The sequence below is a fragment of the Haplochromis burtoni genome, unplaced genomic scaffold (genome assembly GCF_018398535.1).
Source record: "Haplochromis burtoni strain Fernald_Lab_line unplaced genomic scaffold, NCSU_Asbu1 Contig_23, whole genome shotgun sequence".
Taxonomy (NCBI): Eukaryota; Metazoa; Chordata; class Actinopteri; order Cichliformes; family Cichlidae; genus Haplochromis; species Haplochromis burtoni.
Window position 1 is genome coordinate 3032021 of NW_024582384.1, and position 18731 is coordinate 3050751.

The 18731-nt window shown below is 39.2% G+C and overlaps 2 protein-coding genes across 6 annotated transcripts; one reads left to right on the forward strand and one right to left on the reverse strand.

The window, feature by feature from the left end:
- Positions 1–19: 19 nt before the first annotated feature.
- On the forward strand, positions 20–3142 carry LOC102296749. Its single transcript, XM_005917214.2, has 2 exons — positions 20–640; positions 2371–3142. The coding sequence occupies exons 1-2, from the start codon at positions 448–450 to the stop codon at positions 3075–3077; spliced, it is 900 nt and encodes a 299-aa protein (XP_005917276.1). The 5' UTR covers positions 20–447; the 3' UTR covers positions 3078–3142.
- Positions 3143–5998: 2856 nt separating this feature from the next.
- Positions 5999–18605, reverse strand: dipk1b (divergent protein kinase domain 1B). Of its 5 annotated transcripts, none has more exons than XM_042218798.1 (10): positions 18499–18605; positions 17751–17849; positions 17464–17521; positions 17200–17286; positions 16639–16705; positions 13662–15653; positions 11975–12109; positions 10070–10177; positions 7382–7558; positions 5999–7133 (listed from the first exon to the last, which is right to left on the reverse strand). In XM_042218798.1, the coding sequence occupies exons 6-10, from the start codon at positions 13728–13730 to the stop codon at positions 6321–6323; spliced, it is 1302 nt and encodes a 433-aa protein (XP_042074732.1). In that variant the 5' UTR covers positions 13731–15653; positions 16639–16705; positions 17200–17286; positions 17464–17521; positions 17751–17849; positions 18499–18605; the 3' UTR covers positions 5999–6320. The 5 variants fall into 5 exon arrangements, with proteins under 5 accessions (XP_042074732.1, XP_042074733.1, XP_042074734.1 ...); XM_042218799.1 differs by having other exon boundaries at positions 17193–17286; XM_042218800.1 differs by lacking the exon at positions 17751–17849 and having other exon boundaries at positions 18499–18554.
- Between the last annotated feature and the right edge of the window lie 126 nt (positions 18606–18731).

An 18731-nucleotide genomic window follows, 5' to 3' on the forward strand; every position in this document is an offset into this window, starting at 1 on the left:
ATCAAATGAGAAACGGTCGCTTTTCCCACACCAAGTGGTTTACAATCTGTAGCTTTAATTACGGTGAGTATGTGTGTTTAATAATCTATTAATTCAATTTGGTGATATTGCAAAGCCAGGGGAAAATGCTCTGACAAAGAAAGTCTAAATTCCATTCATAGCGAGGATAATCTGTGCACCTTGAAGCAGGTGCCTTTCCCATGTATTTATCTAGTCTAAATACCATGTATAGTTGTAAAGCTATGCAGTGACTGTGTGCACTGTGAATAACCTCTTCTTCGATATCAGCACACTTATACGCTGACAAATGCTCTGGTTATTCTAGAGCTCGGTCATCTCTCTCCATGACAACAGCAAAAACTCTGCTCCTAACACAAGCGCAACACATTTCCGGAGCACTAGTTTTCCCCAAACTGTTTTAGGAAAAGATACCACTATCTATCAAGGATGGACGCAAGTAATTCCACACCTCATGGATTAAAAAGTTTGCTGGAGAGTTTATCCAGAGCAGCTCTCCTGGCGCAGCCAGATGACATCCCACGGTTCCTGTGTGCACATGTGGAGAACATGATCAAATTCAGCGACGATCAACAGTTAAAAGACATCATCGAGGTCATCTTCCGGTATCAGTGCCAGTGGGGTAAATGCGATGTTTTTAATGTTAAGAAGGAGTGCCCTAATGGAAGTCCTTCTTGTAGAGACAAACTTGGAAGCTTTCTTTCAACGGCTCAGGGCACCTATGTTAAGTTAACTGTATTTCAGTTTATTACCGGGACATAAACACTACAGAATTGTCAGTCAAATTTACTATGACTGAGAGTGTAATTCGTCTGTAATTAAATGGAATTTCAATGCATTTCATTTGAAATTACAACGTAATTATATTTAACCACACATATCTAAAAGGGCTACACTAGAATAAGAGGGTGACAGTTTTTATTTTTATTTATTTATTTTTCTTACAAAAAACAAAGAATACTACTGTAAGTACATGTAAGTACTTTTAAAAACTGCATAAAAGGAATTGTAAACACTGCATAACTTTACATATTTTATAGGAAACAAGAAGTACTTACATTGTAGGTAAATAGTGGATAAATTATTATAAATAGTGCCTAAACTGTGGGTGTTTTACAGGAAAAGGACGCACAAAGTATTCTGTAGGTATTTTTAAGTAGTAAATTTATAAATTTATAAATTTATGTGGTTTATGGGAAAGAAGAAATAATGCATAGTAAGTCTCTCCCTCTACATATATATATATTAGCACATTACTGCGTCTCATTATATATATACTTATATATATTATATATATATATTTTTCTTATTATATTATATTTACTGATATACTTATTATATCATATACTTATATATATACTATTAGTACTTATATAATTATATACTATATATATATAAACACTATTATTTTATATCATCTATATATTTCTATTATATTATATTATATAATTTTAAGTACTGCAAGATTTCTTCTTAATTTTGCAAAAAAAAAAAAAAAATTCCCCTAGCTTACATTATAAGTTTGTTGCAGAGCTGTATTGTGGAATGGTTTAATATTTCCTAACTTCCAGGTATTTTATAGAAAAGGAGACACTCCTTTCCTGTGCACCCCTTTTAAAAGTTACATTTGAACAGGGATTGTGAGAGAAAAAAAATAATTAGACTTGGCTCAATTATTATAAAGTAACATGGGCCTGCAAATTCTGGCGATATATATATATTTTTTTTTTGCAAGTTGATAAGGGAGAACAGTCTTCATCACAATTTTATAGGTAAATCAAAGGACAGTTGAATAACAGAAAATGTACCGGCATAATGAATGTTAAATAAAGATGTAAAAGGGCAAGAGTTATCCATTCCATAATATTGCTCACACTCCAAAAAGTTTACGCCCCAACATTCCCAGATTTACGGTTTAAATTGTTAGTTTTTCTGCAAAATTACCATGAAATTACTTACACAGTTCTTACATTTACATGCAGTTTAATTAGTTCTTTGTATCTAAAAGCCTGACTTGTTACACCCTTATTCTATTATGTATTTGTAGGTAAATATAATTACATTATAATTTCAAATAATTATACATTGAAATTCCATTTATTTACAGGAGAATTACATCTTTGGGCCCCTTGGTGGTAGTATTATAACGTGTTACTAAACTTCTATTAAAGTTTTAAGTCTTTATACAAAAAGTAAGGTTTGAAAACACTTTTTTCCTCAGGATTCTTTAAGTGCCATGTCCCTGCCTAAACATACACTAGTGTAATATAATGCTTTCAAAAGCTCTCACTCATGTTTTAGGATATATGGGTTACTTTCTTTGCTTTAATTAATCTTTCCTGACCTTTGCAGAGCAAACCTTCTTCAAAGATAAAAGGAACTGGACAGAAACCCCAAGACCATGTTCAGAGAAGTTTCCTATATCCACATCCAGTGCATTCTCTGTGTTCCCCATGTCATCACCCCGCAAGAAGAATAGCAAGTCTTTAGTTGATGCTCCAAGCCATCGTGAGAGTGTGTGTCCAAGTACTAAAGAAGATCAGCTCCACTCCAGAAAGCAGATTCAAAGACCATCTGTTCTGTCAGTACTCCCCACTATCCGTCAGAAGCCTTCAAAACCATTTCAGGGACAGAAATCAACCAAAGAGTATATCTGCTCTCTGGCTGATTTTCATTACCATAATAAAGACACACATAGCTCACCAGCTGACCAGAGCTTGGGGTCAGTTAGCACCGACAAAGGGCCAACACCACAAAAGGATCTGGGCCTACAAAATTTAAAAGCAAAGCCCGGACCATCTGTGATACAAGTTCCTTACAGACCTAAAGGAGGGTATATAGTAGATCCAGAACTAGAGCCAAAGAGAGGCAGGGCAGGGCCTTTTACAAATAGGGGGGCCTTGCTTTTTGGCAGAAAGAGCAATGTGCTGGACGGCCTAAATGTCCGGAACAATCCTGAGTTGTTATTCGTCAGTCAGTCAGTCAGTCCTCTGAGGAGCATCGATTCTCCCCTGGTTGAGGTGTCTTTACCACGAGGGATTGATGTGACTTCAGTGTAGCAACTTACATGGCCTTACCTTGTGTATTAAATATGATGCATTCAGTGATGCAGGTGTTTACATCCTTTTTCTTCAACTATATTTCTTTGTCATATCATACAATTTTTTTCCTCCCAGATTACAACCTCTGAGTTTTTATGCAAGTCATCCTTCAGCTTTTTCTGAATTATTTCCCTGTGTGTAAAAATGTTTACAATTTCGACTTCACCTGCAAAAAAATGCCTTTATTTTAAACTCAAACTTAAACTCAAAGAACTTTATTGTCATTGTAGTTATACAACGAAATTTGTTTGGTAGCTCACAGAGGCCAGCAGCAATAAAACAAGAAGCAGCATTGTAAGATAATAACCAAGTAAACGTAGTAAAAGTATAAAATATAAAGTAAAAAGAAGGCACTTAGCACAGTAAATTAAAAAAATAAATAAATACTAGTATTTACAATATGATTTGATATGATATTTGAGTGCAAACAGTATAATATAATATAACAGTATTTACAATGTGGTAGTTGAGTGCAACGTGAATGTCCCATTAAGTGTCTAAGATAATAAGTATAACAGTATTTACAGTGTGGTAATTTAGTGCAAACATTAATGTCCAGTAAATGACTTTGTACATTAGCAGCAGACATGACATGGGGTAAAGGAGAGAGGGGGAGAGTTAGCTATTGTGTGTTGGGGGAGGGGTGACACAGGCTACAGCTCTGGGGAAAAAGCTGTTCTTTAGTCTGTTTGTGCGGGTTCTGATTGCCCTATATCTCTTCCCTGATGGGAGGGGTACAAAAAGTCTGTGACCTGGATGGGTTGGGTCCTTGATGATGCAGCTAGCTCGCTTCTGTAAACAGCTAGCATAGGCCGCGTCGAGATTCAGGAGTTTGGTTCCAATGATCCCCTGGGCAGTTTGGACGGTCCAGGTCAGAGCTCGACGGTTTTCTGCAGTGCAGCTGAAGTACCACACTGTGATGCAGTAACAGAGGATGCTCTCTATTGTGCTCCTGTAAAAGTTTACTAAGTGCCGGATTGGCACATTTGCTTTTTTAAGTTTTCTTAGGAATAAAAGTCTCTGCTGTGCTTTCTTCACTAAGTGGGATGTGTTAATAGTCCATGTGAGATCTTTTGTTATGTGTAGGCCCAGGAATTTAATGTCATTCACCCTCTCAACTTCCTCACCATTTATGTGGAGGGGTGGTAGTGTTGTTTTCTTGGCTCTTCTGTAGTCTACAATGATCTCCTTTGTTTTGGCAGTGTTCAGAATCAGGTTGTTGTTTCTGCACCATTTGATTAGATGTTGGACATCCTCTCTGATTGAGACTTGTTGTCTGATATCCTTCCACTATTGTGGGAATAACTCTCTTAAAAAATGGTTTGGGAGTTTTGAATTGAAATGTAGCATCTGTCTCGTTTGATCACTGAACCTCCTTAACCAGTGCAGTAACTGTGCAAAATAATCTGTGACACTTTGATCTTCTAGAAAGCTGCAGATCATTTGGTGTGTAACGCATCATCAAAAATATTCAGTAGCTTCGCTCATCTGTCTGTGATGTTGAAGCGGTCACACCTCACTTTCATCTTTGCTGTGAATACCATTAACATTTCACATGCAGGGAAAGCCACAGCACTGAGCCAGGGGCAAGTGCTACTCTTTATCATACACTGCTCAAAAAAAAAAAAAATCAAAGGAACATTTTTTAAATCAGTTTGTAGCATCAAGTCAATTAAACTTGTGCTAGTACCTTTGCTTTGTGTCCCAGCACAGTCCCAAAAACATAGAGGAGACTCCAGGAGACAGGCAGTTACTCTAGGAGAGCTGGTTGCTGATTGGCATTTGCCATAGAATACCAGAATTATCATGTCCACCACTAGTGTCCTGTGTTTTTTACAGATGACTCCAGGTTTACCCTGAGCACATGTGAAAGGGTCTGGAGAAGCCATGGAGGGCGTTACACTACCTGTAACAACAGCAACACCAGTTTGGTGGTCGTTCAGTGATGGTTCAGGAAGGCATATCCAAGGAGGGATGCCCAGACAAAGGCACCCTTACAATGGGACCAAAATGAACATTTTGAACCCATTATCAGACTCTATGCTTGTGCCATGGGTTCTGGGTGTCATGGGTCCCATTCACTGGCTCCCACACCCACCTGACCTAAATCCAATAGAACATCTCTAGGGCGTTATGTAGTGGTCCATCCCATGCTGCCAGGATGCACTCAGGCTGTTCAGAGGCTCAGTGATGTCCTGGTGTAAACCCTCAGGACACTATCTACCATCTTATTAGGAGCATGCTCTGATGTTGTCAGACATTCACACATGCACGTGCGGGTCATACAAACTACCGAACATTTAGAGCTGCTGCAATTACATTTTTGTCAAATGCACTAGCCTGCCACATATTTTTTTCACTTTTACTTTGAATTCAGCCCTCAGTGGGTTGATCATTTTCATTTCCATAAAATGATCCAGCATCCTTTCATTCCTAACATGTTACCCTGTCCATATCAGTATAGATATCCAACATAATTGTTTTTCCCATTGAGATCTGATGTGTTTTCAAAGCGTTCCTTTCATTTTTGAGCAGTATATTCTGCAACCTTTTAAGAAACCAAGTCTAGGCACAAGTCCTGAGATCATAGACTTGGTACTCAGAAGACCAATGAACAAGTCACTTGAAATTGATGTTATTACATCTGCAAACATTTATGTGAACAACAATTTTGTGGCATGATCAGGGACACCTAATGTCAACGATGTCTGCAGTTCAAGTGTCATCCTTTCAGAAAGATTCTACCCGTGGTAACTCTCTGATTGAGATGCAAACTGATTTATACAAAAGAAGCTGCGATATTCTTCTGATATTTCTAGCTGTACCACTCCCAATTGCACGTTACCAAGGACAGAAAAAAGCAATTCTATGAAACCACAAATAATCCAACATGTTGCTTCATTTATTTTAAAAATGGATTATTTACATCCAGAATCTTAGAAACAACGTTACAGGCAGTGTCCTGAGAATATTATGTGCAAACAGACCCATTGGAACACAAAAGCATGATAGGGATTATAGTGGGAATAAAGCCTGCTTCACATTGTATATTCAGTAGTTCACAGTTTCCTGTTATTCACAGTCAGTGTAGAGTGAAAATACATGATTAAACACGACCCTCTAAAACATTTACTGCAAGCGTCATAACCAAAAACCACCTGTCTTCATGTAACAATTCATTTATAGTAGAGCATCCGTTTTTCAGGAGTACTGAGTGTTTGAAATCTTCTTCCATAGTAACGTCTTCAGGTTGTTGAGCACTAGTGAGTGGTGAACCTCCATTTGGCTTGCCAACCCGCTGAGTGTCACACAGGTGCGCAGCTGTTTTTCCAGATCCCCACGAAGGTCTGAAGGCGCTCCGAAAAGCAGATAGTCCTGCAGCAGCACGCACACTTTAGCGAGATTAGGCTGCACAACCTCTGTGTTACACTGCTTCACCAGCCGATCGCAGGTGGCCGTGCAGTCCCGCCCATACGTGCAGTCTGCATTCGTCTCACATCGCCGTCCCTTCAAAAATCCCCGCACAACAGCTTCTGATGCCACGCTGCGAAGGTTGGCCATCTTGCAGTCGTACTTTGAATTGTAGCCAACGTGGTAAGGATTGGCGTCACATATTAGGAAGCTCCCGTAGGAGCCGTGGAAGACCTCTTCCACAAATTCCAGCAGGCCAATGGTGATGCGAGCTCGGCGGGGCCAAGCTGGCGCGAGCCAGTGGTTCAGGCTGGAGCTCAAGGCCTCTGGGACGATAGACTGCAGGGAATTTGGCACCTCGAGCCTGTAGAGTGAGTTGTGGCTTACACGCTCCGTCACATACAAATCTCCACAGAAGCCCAACAGTTTCGGGGTGTGCTCCTTCTCCTGCAGCGCCACCATCAGGAGGAACTCGTTGATCTGGAGGAGAGCCCAGATAGACTTGGCCTCTGCTAGTGACACTTTGCCATCTTGGTTGACATCAGCAAGCGTGATGACTCTGTCCACCAAGGTGCTCAAAGATGACTGTTCACCGAGGTTAACCTGCAGGAAGGAGGTGAATGCATGTTATAAATGTGTTGTAGATACAAATATAAAAAAAAACCTTGACAATAAGATCTTGGCCTGTATAAACACGTAACATAAAAAAGATCTCTAGATCTGAGCTCATTTGGATGCACTAATGCATAACCAATGTTTCCTAATAGGCATGTGTAGTTTTCTATTAGCATGTGACTTCTGTGGTGACAGTTGTTCACTGTTATTATAAAATAGTCTATCGGCCTGGAAACCTTAAGGAAACTGTGCAGCATCTCTTTAAATTCATCCATCGAGGTTCCACGTGTGGGTTTGTCAAACAGGCTCATCTCCTGTCGCAGCATGGAGTCGGGCGCTCCGTCAGTTTTCACCGGATCTTCAACGCCACATTTAATTACCACAGGCTTCTCCTTCCACAGTCCATTGTATACCTGCAAATATGAAAATATGACTTTAGTTAGATGAGGAAGAATATGTCCAAAATAGCTCCAGAAGGAATTTTTAAATTTTGTTGTTTTTCGTTTGAGTGTGTGCCATTCTGTCTGTGAACACAATAGCTGGGAGGGTTTTTGAATAAGGGGTGTAGAGTGGGGCCATGTTAACAATCTATTAAAGTCTTAATAACATAGAAACTATTATTCTAACAAGTGTGGTGAGTATTATCAACATATAGAAAGTTCAGTATGATTTAAAATGTCACATTTGGCAAGCAGGCAAGTAACTACTGCCCAGAGAGTGAGTATATAATAAATGAGTACATTTAATGGAAAACAAAACAAAACAAGCAAAATCCATTTCTCTTGTATAAGAAGCAGCTTTGGGCCTGAAAAATGAAGTCGTGAAATGCAGTTCATGAGGTGCAGTTCCACAGAAGGCCACTAGAGAATTACTGCCAAAGCAAGTCAGTCTTTATAAAACGCCATGTTAAAATGCCTGAAATGTACACAAATAAGCGAATAGGGAAAAAACAAAACAAAACAATTTTGTCTCTATAACTAAGTTCTACATTCTTAATAACCAGCTACCTATAACACTATAATGCTTAAGATATACATTACTCAGAATATGGCTGCTTTGACTGAGTGAATTCACGAGGGCATACGCGGCTGTCTGCTAGCCTTCATTTCAGCTAACTGGAATCATTAAACTGGACTTATTGACAGTATTTGTGATTGCGGTGTACTGTGGAGCATTTGTGTGCTGTGTGGCTATTTGTTTTGCCTGTCTTCAATTTTCTTTGGTTAAAGTCCCATATTTTTCTTTTACACTTTTTAGCTAGCAGGTACCTGTGTTTATGCTACCCATACACGATTTGATATCATCGTGCTGGTATTGTTCCTACATCATCATAATAACAACGTCAGGATCAACATCACAATGGCTTTGTCTTAGCATTCAGTTAGCATAGCCAAGACATTAGTTAATGTTATTAAAAAGCAGCACTAGCAAACCAACATAGGTAACCAAAATTTTGCTAACAACAAACCTAACTTAACCTAACTTAATAATATATTTCTTATATTTATAAATTAATTTAAAAAAACACTTGAAATGCTTACAAGTTTTTCTAGAACAGTGTTTATAAAAACAATTTTTTTATTTATTTAACAAAGCTATAATATCATATGTCTGTGAAGGTTCTTAGTTATCCAGGTCATTGTAGTCTAAGGAGCTTGGAAAGAAAAGCGTCTGGACTTCTTTAAGTTGCTTGAAGACGTCTCACCTCTCATCCGAGAAGCTTCTTCACATATGATATGGCTAATGATGTGATTTCCTGAGGTCAGATGACCCAGGATGTGAGTGGGCGTTAATCCTGGGCCATCTGACCTCAGGAAATCACATGATAGGGTGAGGCTAGGTTTCACAATGAGCTCACCCGAAACCTTGGCTGATTGTGACCTACACCCGTCTTCACACCTTGGCACATGTGATTAGGTAGAGCATAGGTGTCAAACTCTGGCCCGCGGGCTGCGAAGCCATACAAAATTACTATTAGAGCTGGCCTGCTGGTATTATACAGTTCATGTACTGCTAATACTACAATTCCCAGAATGCTCTGTTGGTGTTTTGGTGTGTGACAGGACCCATTAGCACCCTCTCCTCTGTTGACCATAGTCATAGCAACCATGCAAATACTGCCATGCTAACTATCCCCAAAATGGCAAAAAGAAAGGCAGAAAACAGGAGCTTTCTGGACAGGTGGGAGAATATGATGAAAATCTGATAAATGATAAAATGATCAAATTTAATTCAGAAAGCTGCAAATACAATTTTTATTTAAGAAATGAATTCCACTGATGTGTTATTAAATTGGAATTTCGATTTTGCATGTGTGCAATATTAAGTTATATATACATTTATATAAGTTATATATATTGTTTAGTATTAAGCTTTGCTTGTTCCATACTCAGTTTTTCAGCAAAACTTGTTTGAGTCCATAAGAAAAGATTCCTTGTTATATTTGGATTATATATTATATTTATCCTGGACCAACACTATTATGATGACACAGGAACAACACCAATATGGTATATCAGATACACCCACTACCCATACAGTCACTGGATGTACCTTGCTAACCAAGATTGCCACTGTTAGCTGGTGACTCAGCTTTAGAGCCAAATATGGAATGGCCCTGAAAAAACCCAACCGTGTGTGACAATCTAGTGGCTGCAGTATGTTTTTTATAGACATCCTTTAACACTGACAGTCATATCGATACTATAATTAGTATCAAATATGTCAAATCATTTACTTTTTATTTGTTACTACAATTGCTGTTATGTTTTTTTCATGTTCCAGTAAAAATTATGAGGCAATCTATAATAAAATTATTGATTAAATTAAAAAAAAACAGATGTGCACTAACATGAATTTGGAAATATATTGTTCTCTCAAAGGCTATTCTTCACGCATGTGTAAGTTGTGAGTGTTTGTTTTACCTGATGTGTGGAGGAGGTGGACATGCAGCGCTGCAGAGTTAGCGTTCTCTGGTCACATAGTGCCTTGCAGGATGAACCTGATATTATGCCTCTTCTATAATGATCACACTGCAGAAACCAAAACAGAAATTGCAGGAAACAGAAATAAGCCTCTATTTATGCATCCAGTACTTGAGCTCTCTATATTTAGCCCTCCAATGTCTGTTTACTTAAAGGGAAAATATCTTTGCTAGAGGTCAGGTGAATCTAACCAGATTTGCCTAACCTGACACACTGTTCTCCATGCTCCTTCTTGCCTTTACGTACCCTTTTGACTTTGAGAGACATGCATTTCTAACACGTCATTGCAGAGCTTCTACTTTGTGCGTGTCCAGTAGCATTTTAGTGTGGTTGTACTGCTCAGACTGACATAGATCAGGGGCTTCAAACTCACTTTACATTGTGGGCCAGATGCATCCCACTTTGATCTTAAGTGGTCTGGACCAGTGAAATGTTTGAAGTCTGTGTGACTGTGTCTTAAACGTTAAAGTTCAATGTTTCTGTTATGGATTAATGAATCAGAGAGAATGCACGATTTCAACAAGTATGTTTACAGAAAAAAAAGAAAGGCTCATCGAGAAATATGAAGCTTCTTTCAGTTACACTGGATGGTTTCGCTTACCCTTCCTGATGCAAACCGCCCATTTATCCAAGCTTGGGACCTACACTGGGAATACAATAACTTGTGGCCTCCTGAGGCTGGGTCTGTGTCTCTAAATATGGACCTGACACCAGGAAAAACACTAGGACATGTGACTTGGGTTCAGGTGGTTAGTTAGCAATCTCAGTGGAATTCCTGGCTTTTCCCATCCACATACCAGAGGTGTATTGGACTAAAGAAACATTGATCTTGACGACCAGTAAATGAGTCTTAAGTTTATCTTAAACTGCTACATTAGTTTAAAAATTGCATGCTGACTATGAAGTTTTGTACCTTTATAATTAGCAGACAAGAAAGAAAAAAATCCCATTTCCAGCTATGTCCTTTGAGATTTTTCATGGATATGGAATCAGAGAGTGCCAGTTTTACTTCTTTCCTAGAAGGATGCTATACTTACTCATGTAAAGTGGTGTGCATGAAATTCATCTGAATGGAGTAACCCACTGAGTTATATTCAGTATGTTGTCACAAAGCAGCAAAGAGCCCAGCACCATGTGCAGTTTACCTGACATCACCTGACCGAGGAGACACATTTCTCCCAAGTCCGCAACACAGAACGCAACAGAGGGGAACTAGACATCTGTGGGTCTCACCTCAGCAGCACAAAACTAGCATGGTATGAAATCATTTTCTTCATTTATGTAAATACAAACAGTCACATTTTGTCTGTTATGTGGTTAGTGAAACTGTAGTCAAATGAGCTAAGACCAAACAGCTAAACTGATGTTACAATCCTACAGGTGGGTAGTGGGGTTGTGTCCTGTAAGAGCACCCTGGTACCACAAGTTTAAGACACTGGCCATGCACTCTTCCTCAAAACACAGACCTCGTGTCCCTCTGTTCCACTGTCTTGCCATGTACTTTTTAAAACCTATGAAATTATTATTTATACTGTTGTTTTTATTCTGAATTCTTTAGTTTTTGTCTTGGGAAAAGCAAAAGATCTGCTCTTTCCAGTGATTGTGTTATGATCTGAATTAATGTGATTGTAGTTTTTGTCTTGGTTACCCTGAAAGCTACCTTTATTGTCGTGCAGTAGTTTGGAAAGCCTGTAATCTGTGGTTAGGACTTTACTCACTGCCACAGTCAGTATTTTTATGCCACATTCACAGATATCCTACACTATCAAATTTATCTTGATTTATAGGCTTGAATTCGATTAAACCATGTAACTGAGTTTTATTTAACTCAAAGATAATACTTACGATGACCATGTGGCAAACATGCCCACGGCACAGCTCAGAGTAGGAGGCATACTGCATGTAGACGATCCAGCTGATGACGAGGATGCCCAGCCATGCCAGCAGAAGGTACTTCACTTTAATAGCTGGAAGGCGACTCTGTGGAGGATGGTAGAAAATGGGCGCATGGCAGGAAGAAAAGAAGTCTAATTAAACCCAGGCTGTGAATGAATGAATGAATGAACAGCTGGTCACCCAACCTTAAGGTGGAATTGAGACACTCAACTACATGAAACTAAGGACTTCCTGATTTTTTGCATTTTGCTCATTTATATTTGCAGATTTGTCACACTTGCATGTTTCAGATCATTAAACAATTTCTAATATTAGACAAAGACAAACCGAGGAAATACAAAATGCAGTTTTTAAATGTGGATTTCAATTGTTAAGAGAAAAATACTGTCCAAGCCTCCCTGGATCTGTGCGAGAAAGCAATTACCCCTTAAACCTAATAACTGGCTGTTTCACCCTTGGCAGAAAGAACTGCAATCAGGCGTTTGCCATAACTGGCAATGATTATTTCACAGCACGTCACTGTGGAGAAAACTGAAGAATTGTTTTAATTCAGCCACATTTGAGAGTCTTTGAACATGAATAGCTTGTTGAAGGTCAAAGTTTCTCAATTTTGACTTTAACAAGGCAACTCCAAAGCTACATTTTTTTCTTTTTTCTTTTTGAGCCTTTCACAGGTGCTCTTAAGCTTCAAGGCACGAACCAATGGCTGGAAATTCTCCTTCAGGATTTTCTGGTCGAGAGTAGAATTTATGGTTCCATCACTTATAGAAAGTCGTCCAAGGCAAATACTTCTTCATAGCACCGGCATAGGAAATAGTTTAGTAATTGATACTTCTCTCTTTGATTTTCTGTAAATACTGAATAGTTTCCACTCCTAAAAGAAACAAGTAAATTAGAATAGAAGAGACTTCCTATTGTAGATCTAGAGATGTACCAGTATACAGCCAATCACTGGTATTTTTTAGACTGATAAATAAGATGACATTTAGACTGATGTTTGTGTGTTGTCACATCTCTGTCTAATGTCCAAAATAGAAGATGGAAATGTCTGGGAGAAAAGGGAGGATAAATAAGAAAATAAACAGCAATAAACTGTATCAGAACTATGAGTTAAATTCTTCTTTTAAATATCAACATCAGCCTAGACTTATCGCTATTTGTGCATCTCTATTTACTGATTTTTGTATAATGGGCTACAAACAGCAGCTGGGAACCACTGATTTGAATGCTCTGCAATAGGATAGCTGCGGGAAGAGCGGGCATCACATGCATTAACACAAAATGTAATGCTACACAAAAGTGTAGTACTAAGCAGAATTAGCATAAGCAGAATGTTTATGATCCAACTTGTACTGTTATTAAATCATGCTTTTACAGTCGTGTATGCACTGCAAACCTGTGAACCCGTGGCTGCAAAATTCTGGGGTATCTGTAAACAATGAATGAACCAGCAGCCTGTCACCTGACTACAGGATAACGCAGAGATAACTACCATACATTGCGCTGCACTTGTATTCGTTACGGGGGGTTTCATGCATGCATGTGAAGTGAACTGACGGTTTGGTCAGTGGTCGTGCATGCTGCTGGTGGACAGTTAGTGACAAAAAGACTGACATTGTGCAGTCCCATAGCCTACCTGCAGGCCTTTGGATAAAGGGCAGAACAGCATCAAATGGACCAGTCTCCGCAAAGCCCTGGGCATCATGAGCGACTCTTTTTCGGAGGCAGCAGAGCGAGAAACCAGAGTCCCGTCTGATCACATTCTCGCAGTAAACCACGACACGCGTCGCATATTTACTGGTTATTACAACGAGCTGCTTTTCGAGCTGTTTTCTCCTCTTTGCTTGCCTTGATCACAGCGTGTGTTTTCAATAGAAATCATTCAGCCGCTCAAAAAATATGATGAAGAGTGTGTCCTTGAAGCTGAGCGATATTTCAGCTCCATCGGGGCCACAGAACGACCGACGCGGCCCAGAATCAGAGAGATCCTCAGCTATGATCCCCGATATTTTCCGAATATTAGACCAGCAGCACCTTCACCGTCCAATCAGATCAAAGAAGGCATCATTGTGACAAAGAAATAAGCGCTGCTTGGACCCGACGAGCGCACAGCCTCAGTTTCCCAGAGACTCGCTGCTGCGCATCTTAAAGGGAGAGGCGTCAGAGCTGACGGGATTTTATCTGCCGACGGGAAATCTTACCGCGCCTCCTTCCTTGCAACCTGCGGCTGACAAATTGAAGGAAAGCCCCGAGAAGGGATAGTGCTGTCCATACTGCATTTTGCATTTTTGGAGGTGCGTGTCAGGTTACCTCGTAGAGTTAAAATGAGTTTATGCGTACATCACAAGTCATGGCATAGATTTCCTGCCGAAGGGATAAGAGGATAGAAACAAAGATTCGATCCATTCATGCTAGGCTTGATCCAAAACCAATAACGGTGTTGGTATCGGCACTATCGTTATTTGGATTGCTTGGCTCACCTCTACGGAGGGGATTCAATGACTCTTTCATATTGTGGAGGGCATGGCATGGATCCACTTGTCGCTTTTTGTGCTGCATGAGTCCAGAACTTGTAGTGAAACCTCAAAGAAAACCAAAGTCAAAAGAATTGATTTCTTTGCAGTGGGTAGAGCTAAAGTGCTAAAATCACTACCTGCCGGAAGAACAGGTGGATCATCCAAGTGTGGTCTGGGTGAATAAACAGTGGAAGCAACTCTCAGAGGTGGGGAAATGACATTTGCTGCCGAACCATAACATAACTAAACAAAGAGTGACGCAGGCAATCTTTCCTACATAACGCAAAACCTTTCTGATCTTGCCTCAAGTTCAGCACTGATCCCACATTAGTCTGTGTGCAGTCATTTTTGCCCCGTGTGCTACTCTTCACACTGAGCCACTTCAATGCATGATGACATTTGCTTTCCTTGTTTTTTACTACAATGAATTCTATTTAATTTTGCAGTCTTTTGCTAGTGCTCCTAATTTTTACATACCTCTTTAATTAAGTCTTTTCATAAGTAATTCTTTGAACTTTTTGTTTGTTTTGCTCTTCCCTATTAAGCTATATTGTTTTTAAAACAGACATTTCACAACTTTCAGGAAAATAATTTTATTTCATGTCAATTTATTTTATTACATTTTCTGTTTCATGCATGTCAAATTCTACACCAGCTAAGTAGTCAAGTAAAAGCTCCCATTACATATTTTCAGTTTGTAAATGTGAGCAAACAGGAAAGGAAATCATCATTTCCTAGGGAATGGATCGACACACACAAACACTTGCCTTTATCATATGATCATCAGAGTGATTTGATTGTGGGAAAAGCTGATATAGCACTCACCACAAATGCAATTTCCAAAGTAATCTTTCATATGTGATTACGCGCAACGAGGACATTACGCTTCATATGCACGTAATCAAAATGAAAAATACAACTGAAAAAAACAATGTCTTCAAAAGTTAAGCAAAAGAAAAACAAACTAATGGAAGTAAGGCGGATGAAATGCTCAAACAGGAAATCAAGAAATGAAGAGAGAGCAAGCTGAATGGAGGAGTCAGGTGGTGAGGAATCGTTAGAGCTCCTGGAAATAACATCGTCTCCAACCCTGAGGCACACTGGGTAGTCACCTGCGAAGACAAATCATGTAGGAGTTTGTTTATGTCCATTTCAAGTTTCAACAAGCATTTCATCACTTCTCAGGTTGCAAAAAACCTGTATGTTGTACTTCACAAAGGGAAAATGTTTGTCTCTTTGGTGAAATTGGCTGCAAAGAGGGTTGTGCAAAAAAAACCCTCCTTGCGACTGTTTTGGCTAATTACCAAAGCAATAGGCTACCCGTAGTTTTTGTGAAAGACACAAAGAGCAGTAAGGAAACTGTGACAAGTGAAACACAAACTAGAAACAGAAAGTATTCCCCTTCAAAGTAAAAGCTGTGCCTTACTGCAGCAACTGACACATTTCACTAACACACTTTTACTTTGAAGGTGAGTGTTTTCTGTTTCTAGTTTGTTTCACTTTTCACAGTTCACTGCTGCTTGGTGAGTACTAGGTGTTTGCAAACAAGTTGGCATCTTGCACGCAAACAAACTACTGGCAACTGACATAACCTGCTAGCAACTGAAGCAAATTTCACCCAGCAACTATTCACAGAATAGAGACATTTCCCTCACTAGTGCTGGTTGGATGATCTGATATCCTCGTGTTGGTGTTGTTCCCACATCATCATAATAAATGTTGTTCCAGGTTCAACATTGCAAGTGACCAATCACATTGTTGTGACATCATACTTTTGCAGGCCAAGCAATTCATTCATTTATGAAATTCCAGTGTTGCAAGCACAATATCTATAATTCTTATCGTTTATTAACCCTCTGGGGTCGCCAGCGCATCCGGCGACCCCAGAGGGTTAAAGAACAGTATCCTGAAATGTAAAGAATTCAAATTGCTGGATCGGCCTTGTGTTGGTTACCCAGGGGGTTTATCAGTGTGACTGAAGCCTAAGATGATGCAGACATTTGGACTCCTAGTCCCACTATGTCACAGGGTCAAGAAATGTTGGACAGCAATGCCTCAATGGGCAGACTGAATGAGAGCAAAAGTATTAATTCGTACCTTTCTGAAGCCAAGCCGCTGCTGCTCCACAAGCGTGTCTGAACCATTTAAGTGCAAACCTTGACATCTATATAATGGAAACATTCACATTGACATTTGAATCCAATTAACTGTAAAGGCAATTCAAAATTGTATGCCAAAAACTGTCATGTAGTCCTCTTTGTCATTTATGGGCAATGAGGACTACATACATACATTTGTTACATTCAAAATATATTCATTATATACTAAGTAGCCACTTTGTTAGATACACAGCTATAAATCTGACTGAATGTATCCATAATGAGACCATGTATACAAAAAATAAGCTTTAGAAAGGTAGAGTTGTTAAATTGATTTAAATAGCACACAACTACTGACTGGCAGGAACACAACACCTTCATGGTAGATTGAGAGTAAGTATCTGGCCCGGTTCCATACCCAAAGCCCACGAAAGAGTGGATTTGAGCTATCGAGAGCCCGTTACTTTCTGCCGACTTACTGCGCAACAGAGGCACTGGAGCCAGGGTTGCGTCTCAAGGGGCAATAAAGAGTCAAAAGCTTTTTAACAAAACCTGTTACCATCCTGTGAACGGCCTTCACTTCAGCTCAACCGCCTTCATCTGCATGAAGGTAAAGCAATGGCACCTCTTCTCTCCTCATATTTATCTATATAAACAAAAATAAATAAAAAATAAGATATGCTTCATTTATCCCAGATCTGCAAAATTCTTGTATCACAGCAGTTAAAAAATTAAGTTGGACACAACATACATAAAACAAATATGAAACAACACACGAAACTATTCCATTTAAAATCACAGCGATGCAAATATTTTTACATACCAATGGAAGTTTTTCGTTGGTTCATTAAAATCTGTTTTCCAAGAGCTGGACGGTACATCTGCAAATAAGAAATAAGTCATTCGTTCAAATGACAATTAGCTGAAACATTTTTGGTGAGTATTTATTTATTAATTTTTTAGTTCATTTCATAACTTCCTTGACTAACAAATGTTAGTCACTTACCGTTAATGTACAGGAAGATTACAAGCCTGGGCTAGTGTTAAAATCCCTATCTCCTACCACTCTTCTCCATCATACTAACCTGATAAAAAAAAAAAAACACTTACCCTGACCAGCCCCCTCTGTCTGTGGCCTTAACGTTTTCGTTCCTCTTAGTAAGACTCATGTGAACATTTGCCTCGCCTTCAAAAAGTTGACTGGAAGAACTTACACACAAAAAAGCGGAACTTATTTAAATTATTTATTTAAACAGTAACTTATTTAATATGTTACTGTTACCCATACATCTAGTTACAGTTTCACAAGAATTCTGAGGCCGACAAGCCCGCCATCAGCTGCAAAAGGACGAGCCCTACATATCGTATGAGTTCGAATCTCAGACACTCATTTTATTTTACCCCGATTAGCTTAAAAATCTTACTTCAACAAACAAAATAATGCTTACTTAGCAGAATCAAACTATGGCAATTAAGCTTTAAAGTAATAATGTGGAATGCATTTGGGATAAAGGCTGCAAGTTGTATTAGAGTGTAGGATTTGTGTTTCACAGCGTGCGAGAAAAATAACTGACTTTAAACAGCAGTAATGATATAAGTAATAAGGCTTTGAAAGGAAATAAGCTTTGCTATTGTGATTGCTCTTGACGTCTCCAACAGTCAGTCTGCAGGTTTGTTAAACATGTCGGCGCTCGCGAGCGTCAGCCTGAACCCTTGAAACTGCTTGTTGCGGACCGCGGTTACAAACAACCGAACAACTGAAATATGACTGTATATGCAGGAACACGTCGACTGTTGTGGTAGTACATCATAAAATGCAAGCTAATAAACTTCTTCCCACTCACATACACCCACTCACCGTTTTGACGTGACAGCTACTTATCCACCTCGTGGCCATAGAAGGTCGCTACAGGATACAACTACGGAAGCTGGGAGAAACTAAACTTAACCAACTGCCGCAAACGTCACATGAAATAGGATACACTATACAGCTGATGAGCTACACATTAAAGACTCAAGGCTTCAGATTATTTCATTCAATATCCATGTATACTCTTCTTTAAATGATGCTGCATCCCTCCAGTGTATGTA